The 25,124-nt window shown below is 43.7% G+C and overlaps 1 protein-coding gene across 1 annotated transcript in view; it reads right to left on the bottom strand.

Annotated features, from left to right (window-relative positions):
• CMYA5 (cardiomyopathy associated 5) overlaps positions 1 to 25,124 on the bottom strand; it is a 56,023-nt gene that overhangs the window by 22,065 nt on the left and 8,834 nt on the right. Inside the window, exons 2-6 of the mRNA XM_028749055.2 lie at positions 16,156 to 23,863; positions 12,132 to 12,227; positions 10,821 to 11,054; positions 8,888 to 8,910; positions 4,994 to 5,112 (exon numbers count right to left, since the gene is read on the bottom strand). Coding sequence (XP_028604888.2) covers positions 4,994 to 5,112; positions 8,888 to 8,910; positions 10,821 to 11,054; positions 12,132 to 12,227; positions 16,156 to 23,863 — 8,180 coding nt within the window. The remainder of the gene's footprint in view (positions 1 to 4,993; positions 5,113 to 8,887; positions 8,911 to 10,820; positions 11,055 to 12,131; positions 12,228 to 16,155; positions 23,864 to 25,124) is intronic.

Genomic DNA, 25,124 nt, shown 5'->3' with positions numbered 1-25,124 from the left:
AGGCAATCAGTTATTCATACACCTCTCTGTTTGCTGAGCATTCCAGGCTGCAGCGAGGAATGGATAAATCTGCCAATATGTCTCATTTTTCTAGTTGTATATTCAGTCCTCCACGTTTCCACCATTTGCCATTTTTCTTTAAAAACATTCCTCAGGATAATTCCTTAGCATTGTAGTGCAAAATTCTCTCTAAAAATATATATTTTTCTATATAGTTTTGAAGCAGAAGTGTATGACTCCTAGAACTGCCCTCCCAGCTGCTCAGGAGTTTGAGCCTTCAACGTACCATATTTTTCGCTCTATAAGACGCACCAGACCATAAGACGCACCTAGTTTTTGGAGGAGGAAAACAAGAAAAAAAATATTCTGAATCACAGAAGCCAGAACAGCAAGAGGGATCTGGCTTCTGGGATAGCCGGGCGAAGCCTCTTCAGGGCAGCAGGATGAAGGCTCCCCCTGCCCTCAAGAGGCTGCGTGCGGCTAAGCCAGAAGCCAGGACAGCAGATGAAGGCTCCCCCAAGAGCCGCGCTCCCTTTAGAGAGCGCACGGAGCATACGTGTGGCTCTTGGGGGCTTTTCCCCGAGGAGGGAGAAGGGCAGCCTTTCTCCCTTCTCAGGTAAAAGCCCCCAAGAGCCGCACACACACTCTGCGCGCTCTTTAAAGGGAGCGCTGAGCAGAGCCTCCCGCCTGCATTCACTCCATATGATGCACACACATTTCCCCTTACTTTTTAGGAGGGGAAAAGTGTGTCTTATAGAGCGAAAAATACAGTAACTGATCAACACCTTTATGGGGATTTGCGAAAATCTAAAAATGTGTCTATTCCACCTAAGCATGCAGATATTGGGGCTATTGATCCCAACTATGTAGGATGTCTGCAAAGAGAGGTTCAAAACCAACATCTCTCAGTATTAAGTTACTTGGTTGAACAAAAGAAAATACTCCCTTCCTCTCCTTCCTTGGCAGATTTCCATTTGACGTGAAATGAACATTAAGATCCATATTAAAAAAAAAAAAAGTTTTCTGCTTTCGGTTATTTTCTGATGCAATCATGAATTCCTGTGGCACTAACAAAGCACATGCTGACACCAGCAGATTTTCTGTGATTAAGGAAAAGAGCTGCCTGTCATTCAAAACATTCATCTTTCCCATCACCGAACACAAATGAGATTATATTTCCTTATTTACTCAGGCTGGAGACAGAATAATTATTTCAGCGAGCATGAAAGCCTGTTAACCCACCATGGCAATGAAGTAGGTGCTAAAGTAGAGATGGAATAGTGTACATCACAACATTGGGGGGTTAGTTTCAACCCTTCCACACCCAATGCCATTTCCCCAACAAATTTCCCTCCAAAAAACCTGCTGTTTGTCCTACTTTGGAAATTTCCATTAAGAAACAAGTGCAGGGGGAATAATGTTATACACCTTCTTCAACATTGTGTTTCCCTATCAGATCCCAGCCCCAAGACTGATATTTTTTAAAAATGGATCCCCTGCTATTTAGTTTCACCCTCTTTCTACCATTTGAAGTTAACAAGTTTTTGTGGAGTTAAAAAAAATTACGAAACACAGATTGAAATCCAGTTATCTCATTGTCGGAGTTCCATCAGAATCGCACCAGCAACAAGTATACACACAGAGGTTTTTTAAATTTTATTATTATTATTATTATTATTATTATTATTATTATTTACTTATTGCAGGAATTTTTGACTGTTTGGCTTTGAGATATTGTGTATGTGTATGTCATCATTATTTTGTGTATATCATTATTATTTTGGCATTGTAAATATCATTTAAGACTCTCAAGTATTAGAAGGTGCTGAGTTTTTTGTATATTACTGTCAATGAAATCACATACAGAGTGATATACTCTGTATTCCTGGGAAAGTGGTATTGAGACTGAAAAATCTGCAAAATCTCTTTGTCTGGAGGCAGCGTCGGAGCAAAAGAAATGAGGGCATACCTCACGAGGTACCAATGCTTCTTGCTAAAACATTTTTGTTGTGGTCCAGTTTCCATCACTGTAGTGGTGGAACATCAGTCCAGGTGAATCAGAGTTTTCACTTAGGCATGCAAGACAGGCAGTGGAAGAATCAAGATCTAAGCTGAAAAGGGTTTCTGATACTCTTGACAGGGACTGGCCCAAATAACAGCTTCCCACACTACTGATTCATCACTAATCGAGAAATCGGGTCCTCCCTTAAAGAGGGCACGTATTGTGGTGAAACCTGGACAATCGACACCCTGTGTTGTGGGTGGGTACGATTGGTCAGCCACAATACCTGATTGGTAGGTCCCTCGAAGCTGGGTTCAATCTGGCCAATGGGACGCAGTCCAAACGGTTTGCAGGACCCTTTTATGCCCATGCGTGTGACCCAGAGCTTCCTCTTTCGGCGCATGCATTCGGAACACCCGCCCACCTCTCCCTACTTTTAGGGCTTGTTGCTCTTGACCTTGCTATGCCGTCGTGTGTCGTCTGTCATTGGGACAGGGGCATGGCAGGAATTTCCCCCACTTGGCTGATTGGCTGTTGCCATTTGGGTTTTGCCTGCCGCGTAGCAAATTGTCACAACTTGTAAGGTTGCGGATAGGCTCTGGTTCAGGTGATAGGGATGGGAGAACGCTCTCGCCATCCCTATGTGAAGGGTATTCTGTTAAAGGAATCCAGGGACTCGATGATTTGGTCAACACCTGTGAGGGGGTTGTGTCCATGCCTGAGTCCAGCGGGACATTTGGGTGGTGGACTGAGCCTGTTCCCAGCTTTCCGCTTATCCAGGTGTTCACCCTTGGCTGACCTATGCTGGTGGCCTGGGTCAGGGCTACCTGCGTGGCAGGGAGCTAGTCAAAACAGAGCCTATGCAACCAGTCACTTTATGTAATCAATAAAGTTGTGGCCTAAATTCTGCCAAAAACCAAACCAAAAATTTGAGTCAAGTGTGAATTTACATAGGGGGGAGGTTTCTGGGTCTGAACATGCAAATGCAGGAAGTGATTCAGTTCTAAGTACAGGAAGAAGAAGAAGAAGAGTTTGGATTTGATATCCCGCCTTTCACTCCCTTTAAGGAGTCTCAAAGCGGCTAACATTCTCCTTTCCCTTCCTTCCCCACAACAAACACTCTGTGAAGTGAGTGGGGCTGAGAGACTTCAGAGAAGTGTGACTGGCCCAAGGTCACCCAGCAGCTGCATGTGGAGGAGCGGAGATGCGAACCCGGTTCCCCAGATTACGAGACTACCGCTCTTAACCACTACACCACAACTGCTGCAGAAAGAGAGGAAGGAAGTTGATGCAGGACTTTATACATGAATCCTTCATCTGGATGGAGTCACCAGGGCTGAATCCACTAAACTGTGTAGTCTTCCACTCTGTTTGTGGGGATGTGTTACAACTCCCATATGTGGTAAATCAACACACACTAGACACTCTCCAAAATTCTCTTTTAAAAAAGAAAAATTGCTTTTCTTGTGTTTTTCAAATGGTAAACACTTGTATATTTTGAGGGGAGGTGTGAGATGAACTAAACAGCTGGCTTCTTGTGAAGAGACATATATTTATACACAGTGTCTCAGCTTTACCTATGGGCAAATAGGCGACCAATTTCTAAAACAGTAATTTGGATGGATTTTGTTGCCGTCGCAAACACAATTTGAAATGGTTTCACTTTAAAAAGCTGGTTATACATAGCTGATTTTGGCACCAAAATCTACTTTTCTCAGTAATGACACACACACACACACACACACACACACACACTCCCAACAAACATAAAATTAGATGCTGGGGGAAAGGTGAAGGAGTGGGTGGCTGCAAATGAGCAGTTCTCAGAATTCATATTTCTTGTTAAAATGCTTTACAAGAAGGCTAATAAAGCAACATCGGTGGGGTGGAAAATTAGTTGCTTTCTGTGTCCCTGAAGAGGAACCAACCTATTAGATATGTAGGACCATGCAAGGGACCTCAAAGGTAATCTGGGTCAACTCCCCGCTACCTCCAAACTGATGCAGGAAATCTCTAGCAAAAGAGAGATCCTTGCCTTCTTCCAAGGCAGGCTTGTTCCATCAGGAAGTTCCTGTCACAGATGCAGCTGCTCAGCACTGCTCAGAACATCAGGATTTGTTTGACTGGAGGAGGGGCAATGTGGGTTTCAGCCCCAGAAGGGACCTGAGGGCAAGGCATGTTGACTCTTCCTGGCCAGAAATAATTACTAAATAATGAAGTGAGCCATGTATTTGCAGGGGCAATGTTAAAAGGTGGAAACTCCAAGCACAAGGAGATCTTCCAGGGAGATGAGCAGGCATGTGGTTGGGCGCTGTGTGAACGGGACTCTGGGCTTAATAAGCCTCTGGCCTCACCCAGCCGGCTGTTACGTTAACAAGCTCTCCTTTTTCATATTGCCCCGGAAGCACAACAAGAGGAAGTGCAGCTCACTTGAACTCCTTCTTTGGGCCCTTGCTTATACAGTGGTACCTCGGGTTACATACACTTCAGGCTACAGATGCTTCAGGTTACAGACTCCGTTAACCCAGAAATAGTACCTCAGGTTAAGAACTTTGCTTCAGGATGAGAACAGAAATTGTGCTCCAAGCGGCAAAGCGGCAGCAGGAGGCCCCATTAGCTAAAGTGGTGCTTCAGGTTAAGAACAGTTTCAGGTTAAGAAGGGACCTCTGGAACGAATTAAGTTCTTAACCTGAGGTACCACTGTAATGTGCGAAGATGCTCTGCTACAGATGACTGGGGATCATGATTAATCTAGACCTGCAGGTGACTTGTCTTTTCAGCATGAACAAGAAGTGATAGTTGCTCCTTCTCCAGTTTCCTCCTCCATAATCCAAGCACAATCAGGCTTCACTTCAGACTCAGCTGATTACTAATTACATGCAGAAGCCAGCAATGTCACAGTTCCGTTCCTGTGTACATCTCCTCCCTTTTTTATTTTTTAGGTTTCATGCGTTTTCAAGCAATGCACCAAATGTTTGCACAGATTCTTACCAGGCATGTGTTTTAAGGTCTGGTTGCCATTCGCTGAGCCACTTGCAAAATGTTCAAACTGTGAGAAGGCAGGTGGTATCTTTTCCACAGCCAGAATATTCTCCACTGCAGAAAGTAACCTATGCAAAGGGAAATATATACCCATTGAAAGGCATTTCCATAATATGTGTGTAACATCAGCTCATGGTTTGCACTATGTACCTTTGACCCAAGCTCCCCTTTCCTTTCTGTCTTCTGGCAGCAATCAGAATATTGATTATTTCCCCCACTGCATGCAGGAAAAGAGAGCAGGCAAAACAATTGGCGAGCAGCAGAATGAAGACACAGCTGCCCAATTCTCTCCTGCTGCCTCAGAACCCTTTAGGGAAAAGATGGATGTCTAGATTCTTACCTCAAAACCCAATTTGGAATTAGACTAACAGGTTGCTCGTACTAAACCTCTCTCTTCTTCACAACTACTAAAAGTGCAGCAGCCCTGACCTCTTTTTAATATAACAACAACAACAAGAACAACAACAACAACAACAACCCTCTTTCCTCTAAGGAGCTTGAAGCAGTGTACATGGTTCTCCTTCTCCCCATTTTATTCTCACAACAACCCATGAGATAGATTAGGCTGAGACATAGCCCAAGCATGAAAGTCACCCAGTGAATTTCATGCTTGAGTTTGAAATTGAAGATATAGCACTGCCTGGCAGATGCATAACTGCCCAGTTCTGGAGCAGAGTAGTGTTCAGAATTAAAGTTCAATGCAAGCCCCTTAAGAAATGCAGGCGTTCAAATGCACAGACAATATCCTTTGAAGTGTTTCTTGAATGCAATAGAAAATTGACTGTAGCATCCAGGAAGCCGGCAGATTCCAAAGAGATAATGTACAACAGCTGGTGGTGAGTCGCTAACAACCCCCCAAAAATGAAAGCAAAATGGATTAGAAGTAATTAGCTCTTATTTGCCGAGCTCATTTTAGAGAAGGAGAAAAGAATATATTTTTAACCCTGAGACAGAAGAAACATCCAAAGATTTTTATGCAAAAGATTGGTGCCGCTGAATGCAACTGAATTATTGTTTAAATAGCAAATAGACAATGGTCTAGTTCAGTGTTTCCCAACCACTGTTCTGCGGCACACTAGTGTGCCGCGAGATGTTGCCTGGTGTGCCGTGGGGAAAATTTGAAAGTTTTTTTTTTTTTTGTAAAAGTCAAATTGGGTCCTAATCTATCCCTCGAGCGCCTCTTGTCCGTTATTGTGACGCATGAAGCGTGTTCCCGCCCACTCCCCTCCCTCCCTTGCTTCTCTCTCTCTCTCTGTGGCGTTCTCCGCCGCTTCCTGCTGGGCATGCGCAGCTCGCCTCGCGCTTCCATTCCGACCCCTCCTTCCCCCGACTACCCCACCGCTCCGTTCCTTTCTCTTTCTCGCGTGTCAGAGAGCGGCGGCGCGAGCGCGGCGGTTCCCTCAGGGCTGACGGAGGGCTCGAGGAGGAGGAGGCAGGACGTGGAGGCGGAGAAAGTGGCGGCGGCCACCCCCCACCTCCGGCTCGAGGCCCGCGTAGAAAGCTGAGGGGGAGAGATAGATAGAGGTGGGCGGCGGCGGCGGCGACCACGACCAACCGCCACAGTAGTTGTAGCGGTGGCGACGGCGAGCAGGGACTCCCGCTCTCTCTCCGCCGTGTCTCTCTCTCTCTCTCTCCCCCGGGCCCGTCCGTTGAGTCTCCCGCGCGCCTCGGCTACAAGATGAGCATCGAGATCCCGCCGGGTCTGCCTGAGCTGCTGCAGGGCTACACGGTGGAGGTGCTGCGGCACCGGCCGCTGGACCTGCTGGCCTTCGCCGCCGAGTACTTCGCCAAGCCGCGCTCTCCTTCCTGCCTCACTTTGCTGCCTCCTCCCCCCCACCCCCAAAGCTTGGAGGTTCCCCGGCGCTGACCCCCTTCTCACACCTGTTCGCGCTCCTTGCACGGAATGGGGCGGATGGGGAGGAACGGGGCTCGCCGCTGCCTCCGCTCGCCCTCCCCCCCTCCGCCGGCGGTCCCGCGATTCTTGGCTTTTTGGCGGTTGGCACAGAAGGAAGGCAAGGGGGAGGGGAAAAAATTGAATCTTACACTTTCGTGCGTCCCTCCTGGCGTGACGCTGTGCACTGACGTCACGGGGCTGTAATGGTGGCGTGCCTCGAGATTTTTTTCATGAAACAAGTGTGCCTTTGCCCAAAAAAGGTTGGGAAACACTGGGACTCTAGTTTGCACCTAATATTAAACCATGGTTTATTAAACAACAGCTTATTGTTATGTGGGAAACCAACCCAGCAGCTTAACTATGGGTTATCAACTATGCTTAAAGATTGCTCATTAACCAAGCTTTATAGCTGATTTATAAAACTTAGCTATTGTCAATTATATTTCAGCATTCTGTGTGAACCCAGAGCTGCTCTTTAACTATGGGTGTAAAAAGCCGTCACCATCCAGAAGCTACGGAGCCATGAGTGAAGAACAGGTCTACCTGGCTTGCCTCTCCCTCCTTTAATGGAGGAAGGGAGGCATAAAAGGTGTAAGTCATTGTCTGTCCAATGTCTCATCTTTGACTATGGCTTATTGCAGGAGCAGCCAATGTGGTGCATTCCTGATACTTTGGATGACAACTCCCATAATTCCTGACCATTGCACATGCTGGCTGGGGCTGATGGAAACTGGAGTCCACAACTTCTGAGGGACACAACATTGGCTACCTCTGTTTTATTAACTAAACATGCTTTACTGTTATGTGCTAATGAGGCTAATGAGTTTGCACTTCTTTAAATAATGCAAGTGGGAATTGCAAGAAAAAGTTGCACTGTGTAAGCCTCACTGTTCCTGTTCAAGGTCCCAGCCAGCCATGATGGTTCATTCACTGTGAGAAGTGAAACTACAGGGAACCAGGCAGAGGGCCTTTTCAGTAGTGGCACCTGCCCTGTCGAATGCCTTCCCATCAGGTGTCAAACAGATAAACAACTAGTTGACTTTTAGAAGACGTCTGAAGGGAGGTTTTTATGGTTTGTGTCTTATTGTGTTTTTTATATTTTGTTGGGAGCCACCCAGAGGGGCTGGGGCAACCCAATCTGATGAGCAGCATATAAATTATTATTATTATTATTATTATTATTATTATTATTATTATTCCCCCATTCCACTATTTTATTTGGCCTTGGAGGTTTTAGTAGTGCATGGGCAAAACAGTATTATCAAATAAGCTTTCAACTGTCTGAAATGCATGCCCCCCCCCCGCCCCCCAAAACCCTACAGTCTTATCTCTTGCCATACATCATTTCCAAAGTCAAATAAATGGTCCCTGGATTGATATTAATTTTACTATGGGGAGTAGCCCTTCTAAAAACGATCTCAAACTACATGCAGCTTCAATGTAATCCTCTTGGCAAAGGAAGCAGAAATACCAGGACAAGTTCAAAACTCATTGGCCTAGCAGGACTTCTGTGGTCTAAATTTAGCTCAGCCTACCAAAGAGACGCCTAGGATCATTTTCATTAACATTTCATCTAACATTGAAATTAAATCAGCAAAACAGGAACACTCACAAATATTGGCATTTTAACAGAATGCATCTGGAATTTTAAAATGGTTGTGTACAGCAGTGATAAACACCTGCTTTTTAAAAAATCAGCTACATAGATGCTATTGCAGGAAAGACAGAATTGAATAATGCCATATTTATTAGTATTTAAATGATGAATGAGAAAATGCATGCAAATATTTCAAACACTTTCAGCTGCATTACCAAGCACACAATTTCCTCCTTAATATCTGGCGAGGAAATGGCTGCATGCCTTCAGCGGAGCTTGGAAGTATTAAAAAGCATTCAAACATGCCGTTCCTAATACTCACTATAATGCACCAAAACTACATTTCATATACCTTTTATTTATTTCTTCTGATGACTATGGGAAGAAAAGGAATGTGGGAAGGAACAGATTAATGCGTGTCACAAAATTATACTGGACATCAAATCCACAAGATCCCATTCACGGACATATGCCCCAGCTCTGACATTGTACCAGTTCAGACATGCACAACCTTCCTAACCGCATATGCATTTTGCAGAATCTTGCCCTCCAGAGGTGCAACACCACAGTGATATGCATAATACCTGCATTTGAGACTTTGCAAGCTTCAATAACTTTATAACATGAGTTAAGAGCCCACCATGGATCCCTCAACCGTATTGCATTTCAGATTACTTCCAGTTGTACAAATTAATTAGCAATGGTATAGTTTCAGAGATGTGGGGGTTCTTCTCCAATGTGCCAGATGTATAGCACAGGGGAGGTGAGTATTTATCATCCCAGAGGCCACATTCCCTTCTGGACAACACATATGCACATATCTGTTTTCAATCGTAATCCATTCCGGAAGACCATTTGAGTTCCGAAACGTTCAAAAACCAAAACTCAATAGCCAACAGCTAGGCCTTAGGATCTTGCACTCAGCAGAAGCCGCGTTTTTTGTTCAACTTCTGAGGCATATTCTAAAACCAAAGCATTTACTTCCAGGTTTATGGCGTTCGAGTTCCAAAACGTTTGTCAACAGAGACATTCAAAAACCGAGGTACCACTGTACCAGCGGTGGGTGGGCAGGAAATGTAAAGGTTGCCTTGGTACAACAGGCTACTTTCACTTTCTACACACAATCTCACAATATTATAATCTAATTACTTGTGTTGCTCATAGCTCATATTCTGCCTGTGAGTTCATCATTCTATAGCATTTCTTTAAATAATCTGAAAATGGCATCCATTCTTCCATAAAACACTCATCATTAGATTCTCTTAATTTTGCTGTTAATTTTGATTGCTCTACATAGTCCATTATCTACCTTATCCATGAAAAAAGTGCTTTCTTTGTGGCAGCAATCTTGCATGGTGCCGCAAATTGTGCATTTTGGGGTGCCATGCCTGGAAAAAAACACTGTGATCCGATCTCTCTTGGGTGACATGACTTGTGTAGGAGTGTGGTCCCAGAAGCTGGCACCCCAGTTTTAGTCCACTTTCTATTGGAGGTTATGGCATCGTTCAGAAAGTCTACTGCAGGCATAGGCAAACTCGGCCCTCCAGATGTTTTGGGACTACAACTCCCATGATTCCTAGCTAGCAGGACCAGTGGTCAGGGATGATGGGAATTGTGGTCCCAAAACATCTGGAGGGCTGAGTTTGTCTATGCCTAGTCTACTGTGCTAAATATTCATATTGATTTTGAATTGTATGGAATTTTATTCTTTAATTCTATGGTATAAAAACTGTGATGGGATAAAAGAATCAACAAAAATATAATTAAAGATCACCCAGCATCTAGCATAGCACATTATGACTGCTACAACAAGCAGAAAAACCATTTAAGCGGTCTGCTGAGACCCCCAACAATTTTCAAGAGGTCCATGGGGGGAAGGGCACTGAATTAGGGTCACTGCAGCCCAACAGCACAATCCCATTTTTGTGATTCTCTTCCTCAGTGGGCTTTACTAAGTGGTAAGTGCACAGAATTGGAACCTGACAGTGGATTCCTATGTGCATTTACTCAGGAGTAAGTTCTGCTGTGTCCCATAGGGCTTACTCTTAGGTAGGGATTGAAGCCTAAGCCTCTATAGTCTCCCAGGTAAGTGTGTATATAGGTTTGCAGCCTATAATTTCTATCCCAGTTATGTGATGGGTCTATGAGTATTTGCACGTAGATTTAGAACAAATGGACATAGATTCTATTCCTTTGTTATGTGGGTAGGAATATAGTCTGTGTGTATATATTTTTTCAACACAATGCACACTTTTTACCAGCATTAAGTGTAATTTTATACTCACACTTAGGAAAACAAAATCATCCATTTCTTCAGTTTCCTTTAAGATCGCCTCCAACATGTCCTTTGCTGTATCAATGTATTCTTGAAAATTAACCATCTGTTCATAAAGATAGTCCATTTTTGCATTCTTTACTTCCTCAAAGCTCTGCTGCTTTCTGTCATGGTGCCCTATCACAGTCTTGATGATGCTTTCATTTTGCTCATCCAAAAGCTGCTCCTTTTCCTTACAGTTTTCCTAGAGGTTAAAAAAAATTCCAGATGTTGGAAAAAAATAAAATTCATTGGTGAATTTTTCTCCTGAGCACTGGAGATTTCAGGGCCACTTCTCCCTGCTTAGATTGTTCAGTGGTGACTAGCAACAGCTTTCCATGGGGTTCACAAAGAGGGTCTCTTTTAGTTCAGCCCAGAGACTATAGACGATTGAAAGGGAAATCACACAGTGATGTCAGGTGATTGACAAGTGAGTAGGTCTCGGGGACTAGGCAAGACTGGGAAGATCTGTGTCTGAGACCTGGGAGAGCCTGCTGCCAGACAATGTAGAACTAATGGTCTGATTCAGAAAAGTTGAACTAATGGTCTGAGAAAGAAAGGAAGGAAGGAAGGAAGGAAGGAAGGAAGGAAGGAAGGAAGGAAGGAAAGGAGGTGGCAAAGTGAGAGAGTGATGGGGAGGGAGAGAGGAGAGGAAGGGCATGACAGAATCCGAAAAGTGTGTGGTTAAAAATAAGGGAGAAAAAAAGGATGGCCACACTCACTTTCAGTTCCTGCCCTGCCCACTGCTGTCATGTAGCTCTCAAGAGATTAGACCTGAGGGAACGAAAGGCTTGGCAGGAGAGAGAAAAACCACCCACCCTTGGGCTAAAAGATTGATGGTTGACTTGAACCCTTCAGTAGTTCTATCTATTTATTTGAAAACTGCTTAATATTTTAAAAATCTCTAAGCGATATATAACATAAAAACAATAAGCAATATCACAAATACCAATACAGAATCTAAAAACAGTAGTATAAAGCCACAGAAATGCAAAGGAAACCAGAAATTCAGAAGATTCAATGAAATAATTTGAACTGAGTTTGTCTCTTTGACAACCAGCTTCCGAAAGGCAGAAGGATGGAATGTTTCATACAAAGCTGGAATGAGTTTTGTGTCCATTGCATGCTGGTAAAAGTCACCTCTTTCATAGAAAGAAAATGTTATGTTCATATCGTGGCCCATCCAGTTGAATGATTGTTTAAAAAAAATTATCAACAAAAATAAATTATCAACAAATAAATTCTCAACAAATGAGAAGGAAGGCAGATGCCACACACTTACCTCGAGAGAATTAAACAGAGCCTCAATCTCACTGACAAACCCCTCGATCTTCAAAGATCTTTCTTGCAAAACATCTAGGAATCCATCCAATTGGCTCTGAAATATTGAAGTTTCACAACCATCTAAATAAAGTGGTCAGGAAGTTGCGAGATGGTGCTATCATATTTTACATAAAAACTAGACCAAAACAAAATGTTTAATCTCAGAATGCATCTTATGGCTCAGTGCTTTATTGATATACTGCAAGGATCAGGCCCATTGTCCTGGTAGCGTCCCACTGACAATAATTTCCCAAATCCCCACCTCTGGGGATCACTGTCCCCACAGGGGTCTCGGGGACACTTGGTGAGGTTGTACTAGAACAAAAACCACACTGCAGGATAAGGAAAATTATACAAATGAGTGTGATGATTTTAAGCCAGGCAATAAGTATCACAAAAGATTAAATAAATTGGAAGGCACTATGGGGGCTTCTTCGTTTTTCCTTTCTTTATGCAACTTGAAAATTTTCATAGATTTAAGCAGTAAACTGATTAATCCACTAAAACTTTAGTTGATGAATTAATTGTCATTAGAGGGGTGAGACTGACAGGCAGACTTTACAGAAAAACCACCTGCCTTGGCTTTGGGATATTACTTAGATAGGGAATGGAAAATAAACGATTAAAGATGGCCTCTCCTTCTAGCAACAGGAGATTGTTAATTCAATGATGAAGCCATATCCTTCAAAAGGCACTCAGGCTGAAGCTTGGGCAAGACACAGTTTTTAATAAATGGAATCAATTAAGCAAGCAGTTCACTTAAGAACATAAGGTGAGACCTGCAAGATTGGTTCAAAGGCCCACCCAGAAGCACCCTGTTCTTACCACATGCCCATGGGAAGCCCAAACATGGAACCTCAGCCACAACAGCACTCTTCCCACTTGCATACCTGCCAAGTGCCCCAGAAAAGACGGGACATCCTATTTTTTCATGCAAGGCCATTTGGGGTGCAGCAATCTTGCACTGAAAAAAACTCCCAGTTTTGGGGGGCTGTATTTTTGGGTGTGGGGCAAGAGCGAGGTGCAGGTCACATGACTTGCCAAAGGCGCACATCCTGGAAGACACCTATCCCCATTTGGGGTCTCCAAGAGCTGGACAGTATGCATTTGTGATTCCCAGCAACTTCTGTTCAGAAGCATACTGATCTAAATAAAAAGGCTTTCTTATTACAAACTAAGGACAGGATCCCCAAAGGCCTATGCCTGCCTTCAAACCAGTAAAATAATCTTCATTAAATGATATCTAAGTGACTAACAGCCTGGTTTTATTTTTTTGATCTGCTTTCTTTCCTGTGCTTCTGAAGCTGTTTCTCAAAAGCTGCCCAGGATGTGGTTCTTGAGATAATAGAGACAGCACTCATGAGTTATAACTGTCTGCCATGCAGGAGCCTCCTTGACCTTCCTTGGGTGCACTTGGCCATCTGTGCAAAAGCAGTTTGTGCTTTCATAAACACTCTTGACTTTAATCAGATTCCTCTATATGCCTAAAAAGGAAGGTTAAAGGAAGGCTGGAAATTAGCATCACCTATGAAATATAAAAGCAGGGACGTGGGTGGCGCTGTGGGTTAAAGCCACAGAGCCTAGGACTTGCCAATCAGAAGGTCGGCGGTTCGAATCCCCGCGACGGGGTGAGCTGCCGTTGCTCAGTCCCTGCTCCTGCCAAGCTAGCAGTTCAAAAGCACGTCAAAGTGCAAGTAGATAAATAGGTACCGCTCCGCCGGGAAGGTAAACAGCGGTGCTCTGGTTCACCAGAAGTGGCTTACTCATGCTGGCCACATGACCCGGAAGCTGTACACCGGCTCCCTCGGCCAATAAAGCAAGATGAGTGCCGCAACCCCAGAGTCGGTCATGACTGGACCTAATGTTCAGGGGTCCCTTTACCTTTTATGAATTATAAAATGCACAGCAAACTATACTGTGTGCATAAATAGGGGGAAATCATTCTTCACTTCCAAGGTGAAAGTGTTTTGTGGGAAAAGAAATGTTTAATTCCGTGCGCCCCCCAATAGCCACGATCAATAGCTGTACTGAGCATATTGCATAGCTGATGAAAACTGAAGCAGTCAGAGTTCTGTTGTCTGAGTACCAAAGAACTCAGTAACATGTGGATAATGGAAATGAGACACACTGGTCAAGGATCGAAAGCCATCTTTTTCCTGGTGAAGCAGATCACATGAAGGCTAGATTTCATTCCTGGCTCCCTCTCCAAGTTACAGAGCCAGGGGATGATGTCATGGGACATGCTCAAGTCCTTTGACTTTGAAGAAACCACTCTAGGGAATGAAATGGAGGCATGTGACTTCTTTGATATTCTTAGCAACTGCTTATCTTTCACAGTTGTAGTATGATTCTCTATATACTGAGAAGGAGGCGCTATTAAAAATCAGTGGGAATTTGGCTATGTACATCAATGGATTTCACCCTTTAAAAAACAAAAAAAAGCAAAAACTCTTCACTGGAGTCAAACGTCATGAAAGGGCATGTTAGAAATCTTGTCAGGCGAGCCATTCTTTTTTTCAGCCTCTATCCCTCATCTGTAAAATGTACATACTAATGCTATCCTGCCTACATTCTGCTCTTGAAAGCCCCCTCAGATTCAAATATGATTTTCCATGCAGAATAGGGCCCTGCAGCTGAATCAGTGCTGGTGCAAAGACCCCCTTGGGCCTTCATGAGAAATTGTGCTGTTATTTGGATCCTAATCATTAAATTTAATCATTAAATAGGGATACTCAAGATCTGGTTAATCTGAGGAGGCATCACATTGAAGCCTGTATATTAGAGAAAGCTAACCAGTTACCTAGATTCAAGAGGACCAACAAGGAATCAAAGTGCTTATATAGAACTAGGGAGAACCACCATACCATTAGGCAGAATAAGAAAGACACCTTAGGCAAGTTGCGCTGTGGTGGAGTGGTTTTAGCAGCCTCACTCACTTTCCCCTGCACCCACTAACCTGCACTGTACATAAGTACAGTGGAGGAGGATGCCCAATCACCAGTGCTGAAGGAAGACTCAGTCCCATCTGGTTGGGTTATGGATGTAGAATGGTGGAGAGGGAAGTGCCATCTTTTCCTTCAGCTCAGGCAGGAAAAGCTCTTGGACCAGTTCTGCAAATAGGACTTTAAAATTCCAAACTAAGGGCCAAAGCAGATGCAATGCAGGAAAGCCATCATTGGATCACCCAGCTAATTTTGACTAATTTTGGTCAGAGTGGAGGTCCTGGAGCAAGGGATTTTTTTTAGTATTTGCATTCTAGCCATGTTCAAATATATAAAAGAATGTCATATAGAGGAGGGAGACAGGTTGTTTTCTGCTGCTCCAGAGAAGCGGACACGGAGCAATGGATCCAAACTACAAGAAAGAAGATTCCACCTAAACATTAGGAAGAACTTCCTGACAGTAAGAGCTGTTCGACAGTGGAATTTGCTGCCAAGGAGTGTGGTGGAGTCTCCTTCTTTGGAGGTCTTTAAGCAGAGGCTTGACAACCATATGTCAGGAGTGCTCTGATGGTGTTTCCTGCTTGGCAGGGGGTTGGACTCGATGGCCCTTGTGGTCTATTCCAACTCTATGATTCTATGATTCTTTCCAGCCAGAAAAAAGAGGTGACCACTCCCACACAAGGGGCTAAGAATATAGTTTAATTGTGGAAACACTTTCATTAATGCTGTTGCGCCTGGTGTGTTTCCAAGCAAAATTGCTCTTCCTCAGAGACAACTGTGAGACAAATTAAACACGATGGGTGATATCCAATGTTGGTCATAATCAAAGTAGATCCATTGAAAATCAATGGCTTTAATCTTAGCCTGTTTATGACTAACATTGGATGTCACCAAATACAATCTGCCTACATTAGGTCACTAACCTTTATTGGCTTGTCTGATACTGCAGTGTATCTTATATAGTCCAATGAAGCATCCCTAGTTAAGCATCAGTTTCAAAGAGAACACGGGGCTGTAATTCCAAAAATGTTAATTGCTTACCTTTAATTCAGTCACAGCTATATCCAAGTTTGTCACAGTGTGCTCTTTATGCTCCCCAGAAAGCTTGTCCTCAGCAGAGATGGGACATTTACACTGGCGGCAATAACTATCTAACAGTTCATGATCTGATTCTTTCTGTAGGACTTCAGTTTCTGGAACATTTCTTGGTAGCTTGTCGAGACCCGTCAACTGAAATTCTTCTTCCTCAGCATACGTATTTGCCTCTCTTTCATTCACAAATTCATAACTATCACTAATGCGGTCTGAGGATTTTCTGTCATCAAACAGCAGCTCTTCATGAACCACTTCTGATGATGTTTCTTCCTCAAAGACATCATCTCGGCTAACCATTTCGTAGTCCATGAGCTCAGCTAGATCTTCATCAATGTCACTGGACTCTTCCTCTTTAATTGAATATAATGGATAGGTATCAAAATCATGTGACAACAGAGAGTAGTCCAGTTCCCCAAAAGGCTTGTCAGGTATTGCTTCAGGTGGTGGTTGGTATGCTGCTTCTCTGCTGGACTCAGTTAGATCACCCACAATATTTTCTCCTACTCTTTTTTCAGATGTTTGTCCCTCAGTGTCCCTACAGAGAGTATGTTTATGGTCTAAAGGTTGTGTATCCTGTGCTATTAACTGGTCTTCTGGTTGTCCCTCACTTTGCCAGGGAGTGCTAACATGGTGGAATGCTGCATGAGATTGTGTGCTTTCTTCAACAGGTTTTGGGACAACCACATGAGCGTCTGTTATTTCAGATTGCTGGTTTTGGCCAACTGCAACTTCCTCTGATTCATCTTGCACAGATATTGCATTTTCAAAGACACTTGCTGCATAATCAAGTATTGGACAAGACTCCTCATCGCTCGTTTCTTCTGGTAATGCTTGGCCTGTTTCTTCAGGCATGGATTCTTCTTCACTTCTTTGACTGCTGTCCTCATTACTTGCACCTGAACCAAAGAGCCCACTTCCAAAAGGAACTGCATGTGTGGGCTGGCAAGTTTCAACTTTTATGTCACCCATGATCTCAACTGGCCTATCTATCAATGCATCATTCAACCCCTCCAAAATTCCTTTTGGAGACAAGTCCTCTGTTTCCACATGTGTTTCAGCTAGAATGTAAACAGGCTGAGACTCCTTGTCATCTAATTCATATTCACCTTTTGAAACTCTTGCTTGATTTAAGGCTTTTACAGTCCTAGGCTCATCTTTTAGAACCTGTTCTCTCTGGGATTCTTCCAAATTTGGACCATCAGCTTTAGAAACATCCCTTTCAAAGCCCAAGGATTCATCTTCTCTTCTCTGACTGAGTTCCTCATTACTTGCTCCTGAACCATAGAGCCCACTTCCAAAAAGAATTTCATTTGTGGGCTGACCATTTCCAACTTTTATGTCACTCATGATCTCAGCTGGTCTATCTACCAATGCGTCATCCAGCCGTTCCACCGTCCCCCTTGGTGACGAGACCTCCGTTTCAGCATGTGCTTCAGTTAGAATGTGAAGAGACTGAGGCTTCTTTTCACTTGGTTCATCTGCACATTTTGAAATGCTTTGTAGGGTTAAAGCTTGTTCATGAATACCTTTATCTTTTAGAACTTGTTTCTTCTGGGACTTTTCCAAAGTTGGAGTGTCATCTTTAGAAACATCCCTTTCAAAGCACATTCCAGTACCATCATCTCGAGTAGGGCCTCTGGTGTGAGCGGATACGTCAGTATTCTCAGTCTCTTCATTTGATGGATATTTATGGCTATCTTCCTTAGGTTTTTCCACAGCTTCTTCATAAAGATCTTTATATAAAAATGCCAAAGTAGGTGGCACCTCGAGAAGCTCAGGATTGACTGTAGTGGCAGGCAAAGAAATTAATGGAGATTGGGATAGCACATCTTTTTGTGTGTTAGATAGGGGTTCACCTGGCAAGTTAAGCTTATCCTCTGTGTTTTCATCCTTTTCCCTAACAGCATCAATTATTTCATCTTTGATTAATATTTTTGAAGGGTCTTCATGACTAGCTGTTGTGTTTTCTTTCTCAGCCATTCTATTGAAGCCTTCATCCAAATTTCTTTCTAGTGAAGAAAACTCTATAATATTTTTTGTGCCTGCAGTTGGAAATGTTGCAGAATTTTCTACGGTAACTTCAAATTGCCTCTGTACATCCTTAAAAGACTGTTCGTTTCCTGTCTGGATGAAGCAGGTCTCATCAACGACAGTATGCTTTTCAATGTGCTCTATACCATTATCATTTACACCACCATCTTCATTGGTTTCTTGAACAATAGAAACTTCCTTTTTCTTTTCTACACTTTCCTGGACCCCCTTTTCCTTGACAAGTTCATTTGATTTGCTTTCCTTATTTTCATGATTGTCCTCTTCTATGCCTTCTGAGGTTTTTACACTTATTTTGCACCTTGAAAATTCCTGGTCAACAGCCATATCTCCAGCATCATGGAATGGTTTTCTTTTCTGCAATGCAGCTGTTTCCAGGTGTTCTAATCTCTCTGGCATATGCTTCTCTTCTTCTTTATCAGCTGAAGAATTGAGTGGAGCAGCATGAATATTCACTACCTTGTTACCTTCAGAAATCTCTTTTCCTTGACGAAATTCAACACTAGGTATGGCCATCTCCCTCAGTTTCTCGTGATCTTTTAATTCCTTTTCAGGCTCTTTCAAAGTTATCTCCGCACTAGGCAAACACTTGATTTCTTCCATTTTCGAAAAGTCTCCCGCACTAATTTGTATTGTCTTGTTGTCAGTCGTATGTGAGTCTGCAGAAGATACTGAGGAATGCAAGTTGTGTGTTAAAATATCATTTATGGGCTCTGGTATTACAGCATCAGAAGGCTCATTTGGAATTAAATTAGGTAGCGTAGGAGTCTCAGAAATATTTTCCCTTTCATCTCGATAAGTAACATCTGCTTCAGGTTTACTAGCAAACTGTTCCACTTCAAAATGTGTTGTAGGAAGCTCAGTTTCTTCGTTAATAGTTACATTAGTCTCAGGGGGGCTAGTTGAAATGCTTTCTGATCTTTCTATTAACAAATCAGCTTCCTTGAAAGGAGGCTGACTGTCTAGATTCTCTTTTTCTGAGGTCAAAGTAGTATATATTTTCTTTGCCTTAGCAAAGAGAAAGGCTGCAAAAGACAAGGGTTCTTCTGGCATCACGTTAGCTACTTCGGGAGGACGCTTGGTCTCTTGTTCCTCAACTTCTGCAATTAGATCCAGTGAAGCAGAGCTGGATTGATCCAATACAGATGCTGGTGAGACTGATGCTGGTTGTGAACGAACTTCCTGCTCCTCTGCTTTCTCAGTGAGAAGAGATGCATCTGGTGGTGGCTCTCCTGGGAATTGTGTTTCTGTGGAATAAGATGAACCTAAATGTTCCAGATCCAGTGATGCAGTTACCAGTGGATGCTGGACTTTCTCATTTTCCTGTACTGACAAAGCAGACTCTTTGCGTTCTAACTTGACAGCTTCAGTCCTTGGTGCCTGGATTTCTTGCTCCATAACTGCATCCGTCAGCTCTGATAACTTAGAAACTCCAGAATCCACTTCTGCAGGTTTGTTAAAGTAGCCCTGACCTTCCTGCGATCCTGTCTCACCAGGAAGCTGCAATGAATCTTGAACAGCTGCAGAAGAGTAAGGCTGAGCCCTTTCCACCTGGGATTCTTTTGCTGACTGCAGTGAACGTAGGTGTTCCAACTCCTGTGGCAGGACAGGTGACTTTAGAGGAGCATCTTCCTCCTTTGTCTCTTCAGTGCCCAAAATTACCGTTCCTTGGTTTTCTCTTTCTCCCTTGTGATGCAATATTTCTTCATGTACAGATGGTACAATGGAAGGTGAATATAGGGGAGCTTCTTGCTTCTGGATCTCTTCAGTAGAATCCAGCAAGGTCACATCTTCTAGCTCTGGTTGTGCTGTTTTGGGGCAATGCAGCTCAATGTCCTGGCTCCTTGCTTCAGGCTGTGCTGCAACAAGCAAATGAGACTGACCGCCTTGCACATCTGCCCCTCCAGCATCCAGATGTTTTGACTCTTCCCTCAGAAGTGAATGAGGCTGATCTTGGTTCTCTTCTTCAACAGCAGCATATGATGAAATTACTTCCTTAGAAAGTTGTTCTGAGGATAAAGGTGAGGAAGGAGGGGCTATTTCCTTTACTTCCTCGGAAACAAAATCTTCTGGAATGGAATTTGATTCCTTTGGCGTCATCTTTGTGTCCATAGGTGACACAAGTGGCTCTCCCTTGGCTTCACTAATGAGGAAGGCTGCAAAGGACAGTGACTCATCTGGCGCCATTTTTGGAGTTTCAGGAAAGGGGGTTTGGTTTTCTTCTATCTTGGCTTTATCCTCAAGAACTGAGGAAGAGTAGCTTGGCTGCTCATTTAATGCATTTAATGCCTCATTTAATGCATCAGATAAATAGCTTTGGCTCTCCTGTGTTTCTGAACCAGCAGTAGGATATCCCAATTCAGGTGTTGGAGTTAAGAGTGGATAAAATTCAGATTCTTCTCTTTCTGATGAGATGACATGTTCATCTTCTGATTCTGGAGACACAAACGTGTGTGATTGAAGGTTTCCTTCCTCTGTGTTCTGAGCTGGGAAAGGTGCCTCTAAATGTTTTTCTGATTCAGATACCATATGTGACACTTTCAGATAGCCTTCTTCCATTTCTGCAGTGACAGCCTGAATAGCCTGATATGTCACCTCTTTCAATACTGGTTCTGTAGTGTCACATTTCTCTGCTTCAACATCAGTGTATGGTATACTTAAAGAACCAGATTCAAGGGCTGCTGCTGCTGCTGAAATACCCTGGTCTTCCTGTGGTTCTGTCAAATATACCGACTGGGATAAATCTTGTCCAGTTGCAGATAAATGAGTCTGGATCTCATTGACCTCCATTTCCTCCTCTGACTGCAGTTTACTGACTGATTCCATTGGAAGAACTGTACATGATAACTGATGAGTCGTTTGCTCAATCTCTGACTCCATCCTCCCTTGTTTTCCTGGCATGAATACAGGATGCAGTGAAGGCTCAGTGATGGATTTGTCAGGATGCCTCTCTTTCTTATCTGCATCATCAACAGAATGCAATGCAGTTGCTTCTTCTAATGGAAATGATGCAGAGGAATCCTGTTTAATGCTCTCCATTGTTGATTCACATTCAGCCGAATGTTCGGGTTCAAACTGTGTGGTTGCAAATAAAGGAAACCAACCATCTTGCTGGCCTTCCTCATCCTGGTCCTCAGAACTCAGCTTTGCATCTGAAGGTGGGCATTGCTGGTTTTCTTCTTTCGCTGCTTCTTGGGGTGGAACAGATGCTTTACTTGGAGGTTCTACAGATAAAGGCGAAACCAGCTGAGTTGTTTTCCTATCTATGGCAACATCCGGCTCTCTTGAAATAGACTCTGATTCTTCTGATGGAACTTCTGTGGGAGACAAAGGATGAACTTCTACTTTTGTTACTTCAGCTGTTTGGAAGGTGGCAGTGGGAAGTGATACTTCTGCTGTTTCAGCAGCTGTCTCAGGAGAACAAGGCAGGCTGTCTTTTTTCTCCATTTTCTCTGTTGGGTAGGGTAAAGCAGAGCATCGCTGTTCTGAAAGCAGTGTTACAGTTTCTAGTGAAGGCTGCTGAGTCTCCAGCGTTTCTACCTTCTCAGCAGATGAAACAGATGACAGCTGCTCTGAAGAGTCGAGTGCTTCAGCAGGAGAGTTTGCACTGACTTCGTTACCTTTGAGATGCAGTGGCTCCAAGAGTTCAAATCCCTGTGTTGCCTTTATAGGTTCAGAGATGACTGGATGTTCGCTTTCTGACTGTGCACATGCTAGAGAGTGTTGCTGGATTTCCTCTCTCTGTGCTTCGGGAATAGGGAGTGAAGAATCCAGCCACTGAGATCCTGGCTGTGCTGGCTGATTTTTAATTTCACTTATTGAGTGCAGTGCATCTGACTGTTCTGGCTGTAGTGATGCTGTCACAGATACCTGTGTCTCAACAGCTTCCTTTGCCAAATCTGGTTCCAGGCGCTCGTTTTCTCTTTTCTCTGCTCCACCCATGAAGTGTGTGGGCTGTGAAAGTCCAATATGTTCCTCTGCAACTTCACAGGAATCGCTCTGAGGCTCCGGTGTTTCTATTCTGCTAGCTGCAGAAGATAAATTGGGTGCAGTTTCAGCTTCCCCAACTTCCCATTCTTTCAACGGATACATCAAATGTGCCGGCTCTGCTTGCAAAAGTGTGGTTGATTGCTCCTGCGCCTCTTCTTTCTTTGAATATTCCACCTCCAGCTGTTTCTCTTCTTGCTTTTCTCTTTCACTAACTGGAGGAGGTAATTTTGCCTGCTCAGACACAGGCTCTGCGGGTTCAGGTGAGCAAACAGGGATGTCTTGCTTCCCTGCCTCTTCAGCAGAATGCAACAAGCCTGAATCTTTGATCTCAAATTGTGAAGGGATTGTGAAGCCAATATCTGGGTTTCTGATTTCAGTAAAAAGAGAGTCTTGGGACTCAAACTGCTCAGCAGCAATATTATTTGGGTACTGCACATCCTGAGCTGCAGATTCTGATAGCTTAGAGAAAGTTGAGTCATCCTGATTCTCTGCTTCATTAGCAGGCTGGGAAAGGGGTTTGGTAGAAACAAGTGGAGGAGGCTGCATTTCCTCCGCCTCCGCCTCCTCCTCCTCTGTTTCAACAAGGAGGCTGGGCAACTTTTCTGACACAGTATTTGCTGTATTAGAAAGCTGAGATTGCTTTCCCCTTTTCTCCATTCTGTCATGACGATCTGGTGAAACAAACCTTGCCTGTTCTGGGGCTGTCATTCGCATGGCGGGGGAATGTGATTCAGTGTCCAACTTCTTTGCTTTGTCAGTATAGAGCGGTGAAGTTGGTGGTACCATTTTGGAAGCCTTATCTGGAGGTTCAGGCAGAAAAGACCGCCGCACTCGCTCCTCATCTCTGCTACGGGGAACAGTCTTTGCAAGCATTGCCTGCATACGCTTGAGATGCAGGATTTCCTTCTGGTTATTCTTAATGGTGGCTTGTTGTTCAAGATGCTTTAAAGATGCCTGGAACATGGCTTGCCTGGTGAATTTTTTGGGTGGTTCTCTTGGCTTCCTGATTAAAACAACTGTAGGCGGAGGCAAATCCATATTGTTCACCCGGCGGAAAATCTTTTTATTTCTTTCTTCCAATGCTGCAGTGAGTAGCTGAATCTTAGCTCTTACCGTTCCTTCGAGGGGCAGCTCTGCTTTTTTCATGAAAACATTTTCTTTTTCTTCTGGCAATGGATCCACCGCTTCCTGTGTAATTTGTACCAAATAGTTTTTTATCTTTGAAGGTTGCACTTGAATGGTCCATGACTGTGGATTAGCAGGATCTAATTCTCTTTCCAATGCTTTTGCTTCCGTTGGCCTTCCAGAAAAGCCACGTTTTTCATTGTCTGGGCCCATTTTCTCATTTGGTGACAGGGGCACCTGAAATGGTGAGTTCCTTGTTCTTTTCTGTACCATCTTTCCTTCATCCATCAAAGATATAGATTTCCCTGGAGGACCTTCCATGTAGGAGTTTTCCATACTATAAACACCAGACGTAGCACTAGTTTCTGAGGCTTGGGATGTGGAACATCTACTTGAACTTGTCTCCCACGTCTGTGCACTATCTTCACTATGAATGGCATCCATGGCATCCGATTTTACCTCTTCATGCTGATTAAGGCTTTTTAAACTGCTAAAAAAACACAAATTTAAGAAACTATAACCTTATTATTATGATTACTATTATTATTATTAAAAACAGAATCACAGAAGATTAAAATATATCAATTACGTGTGTGTTTTTCTATTACAGCACATTATAGCATTGACTGTAAGTGTGATCTCATGAAAAAGAATTTTCATTTATTCAAGAATAAAAAACCTACACCCTGCCTACTTTCTAAGGAATGCAAGGCAGCTAACAAGTTATAATGCAACAACAATGTATTTTTTAAAAAATCCTCTAATTCAGGGGTCTGCAACCTTTAAGACAAAAAGAGCCACTTGGACCCTTTTTCCGAAGGAAAAAAAACTGGGAGCCGCAAAACCGGGAAGGTGACGTCGGGACAGTGCGTGACTAATGCACGCACCGCCCCCATGCGACGTCACAGCCAGTACAGCGCCCGCCACAGTGGGGAGTGTCGGGGCGCACAATGCACCTCCTCCCCTCGCTAGTATCCGCCCCGGAGCCGTGGCAAAGGTGTAAAAGAGCCACATGCGGCTCCGGAGCCGCGGGTTGCAGACCCCTGCTCTAATTAAACCCCCATAATAAAAAATAAAAACCACAAAACCACAACAACAATTCCAGCAAAGCCAAGCACCAGACAATCAGCTGTCAATCAAGGTTTCCCACAGGCATTTAGGTGGCCCCTGGAAGAAGAGAATGCTGGACTAGATGGGCCATTGGCCTGATCCAGCAGGCCCTTTGGAATGGATGCTGCCTGAAGCCATATAGTGACAGAGGCTGATGCACCTCATTTGTCAAGACACGCCACTCAGAAGGGTGCAAAAATGTATTTTTCAATAGAAATACAGTGGTACCTCGGGTTAAGTACTTAATTCGTTCCGGAGGTCTGTACTTAACCTGAAACTGTTCTTAACCTTAAGCACCACTTTAGCTAATGGGGCCTCCTGCTGCTGCCGTGCCGCCGGAGCACGATTTCTGTTCTCATCCTGAAGCAAAGTTCTTAACCTGAAGCACTATTTCTGGGTTAGCAGAGTCTGTAACCTGAAGCATATGTAACCTGAAGTGTATGTAACCCGAGGTACCACTGTATAGAACATCTCACCATAGTGTCTATGTGCCTGCTCACTTTGATATTTATGCACTAAAAGTTAATGGGCAACTTCAAAGTCCCTGCTCTTCCTTTTTGTGGTTCCTCGTCTTTAAACTGGACAGCCCTTCAGACAGAGGACCCCTTCAAAGAGAGAAGTGTCCTCTCTAAAGTAGGGCA

This window comes from Podarcis muralis, chromosome 11 (genome assembly GCF_964188315.1).
Source record: "Podarcis muralis chromosome 11, rPodMur119.hap1.1, whole genome shotgun sequence".
Classification (NCBI taxonomy): Eukaryota; Metazoa; Chordata; class Lepidosauria; order Squamata; family Lacertidae; genus Podarcis; species Podarcis muralis.
The sequence above is the reverse complement of the archived record's forward strand: the minus strand, read 5'-3'. Positions and strand labels throughout refer to the sequence as shown.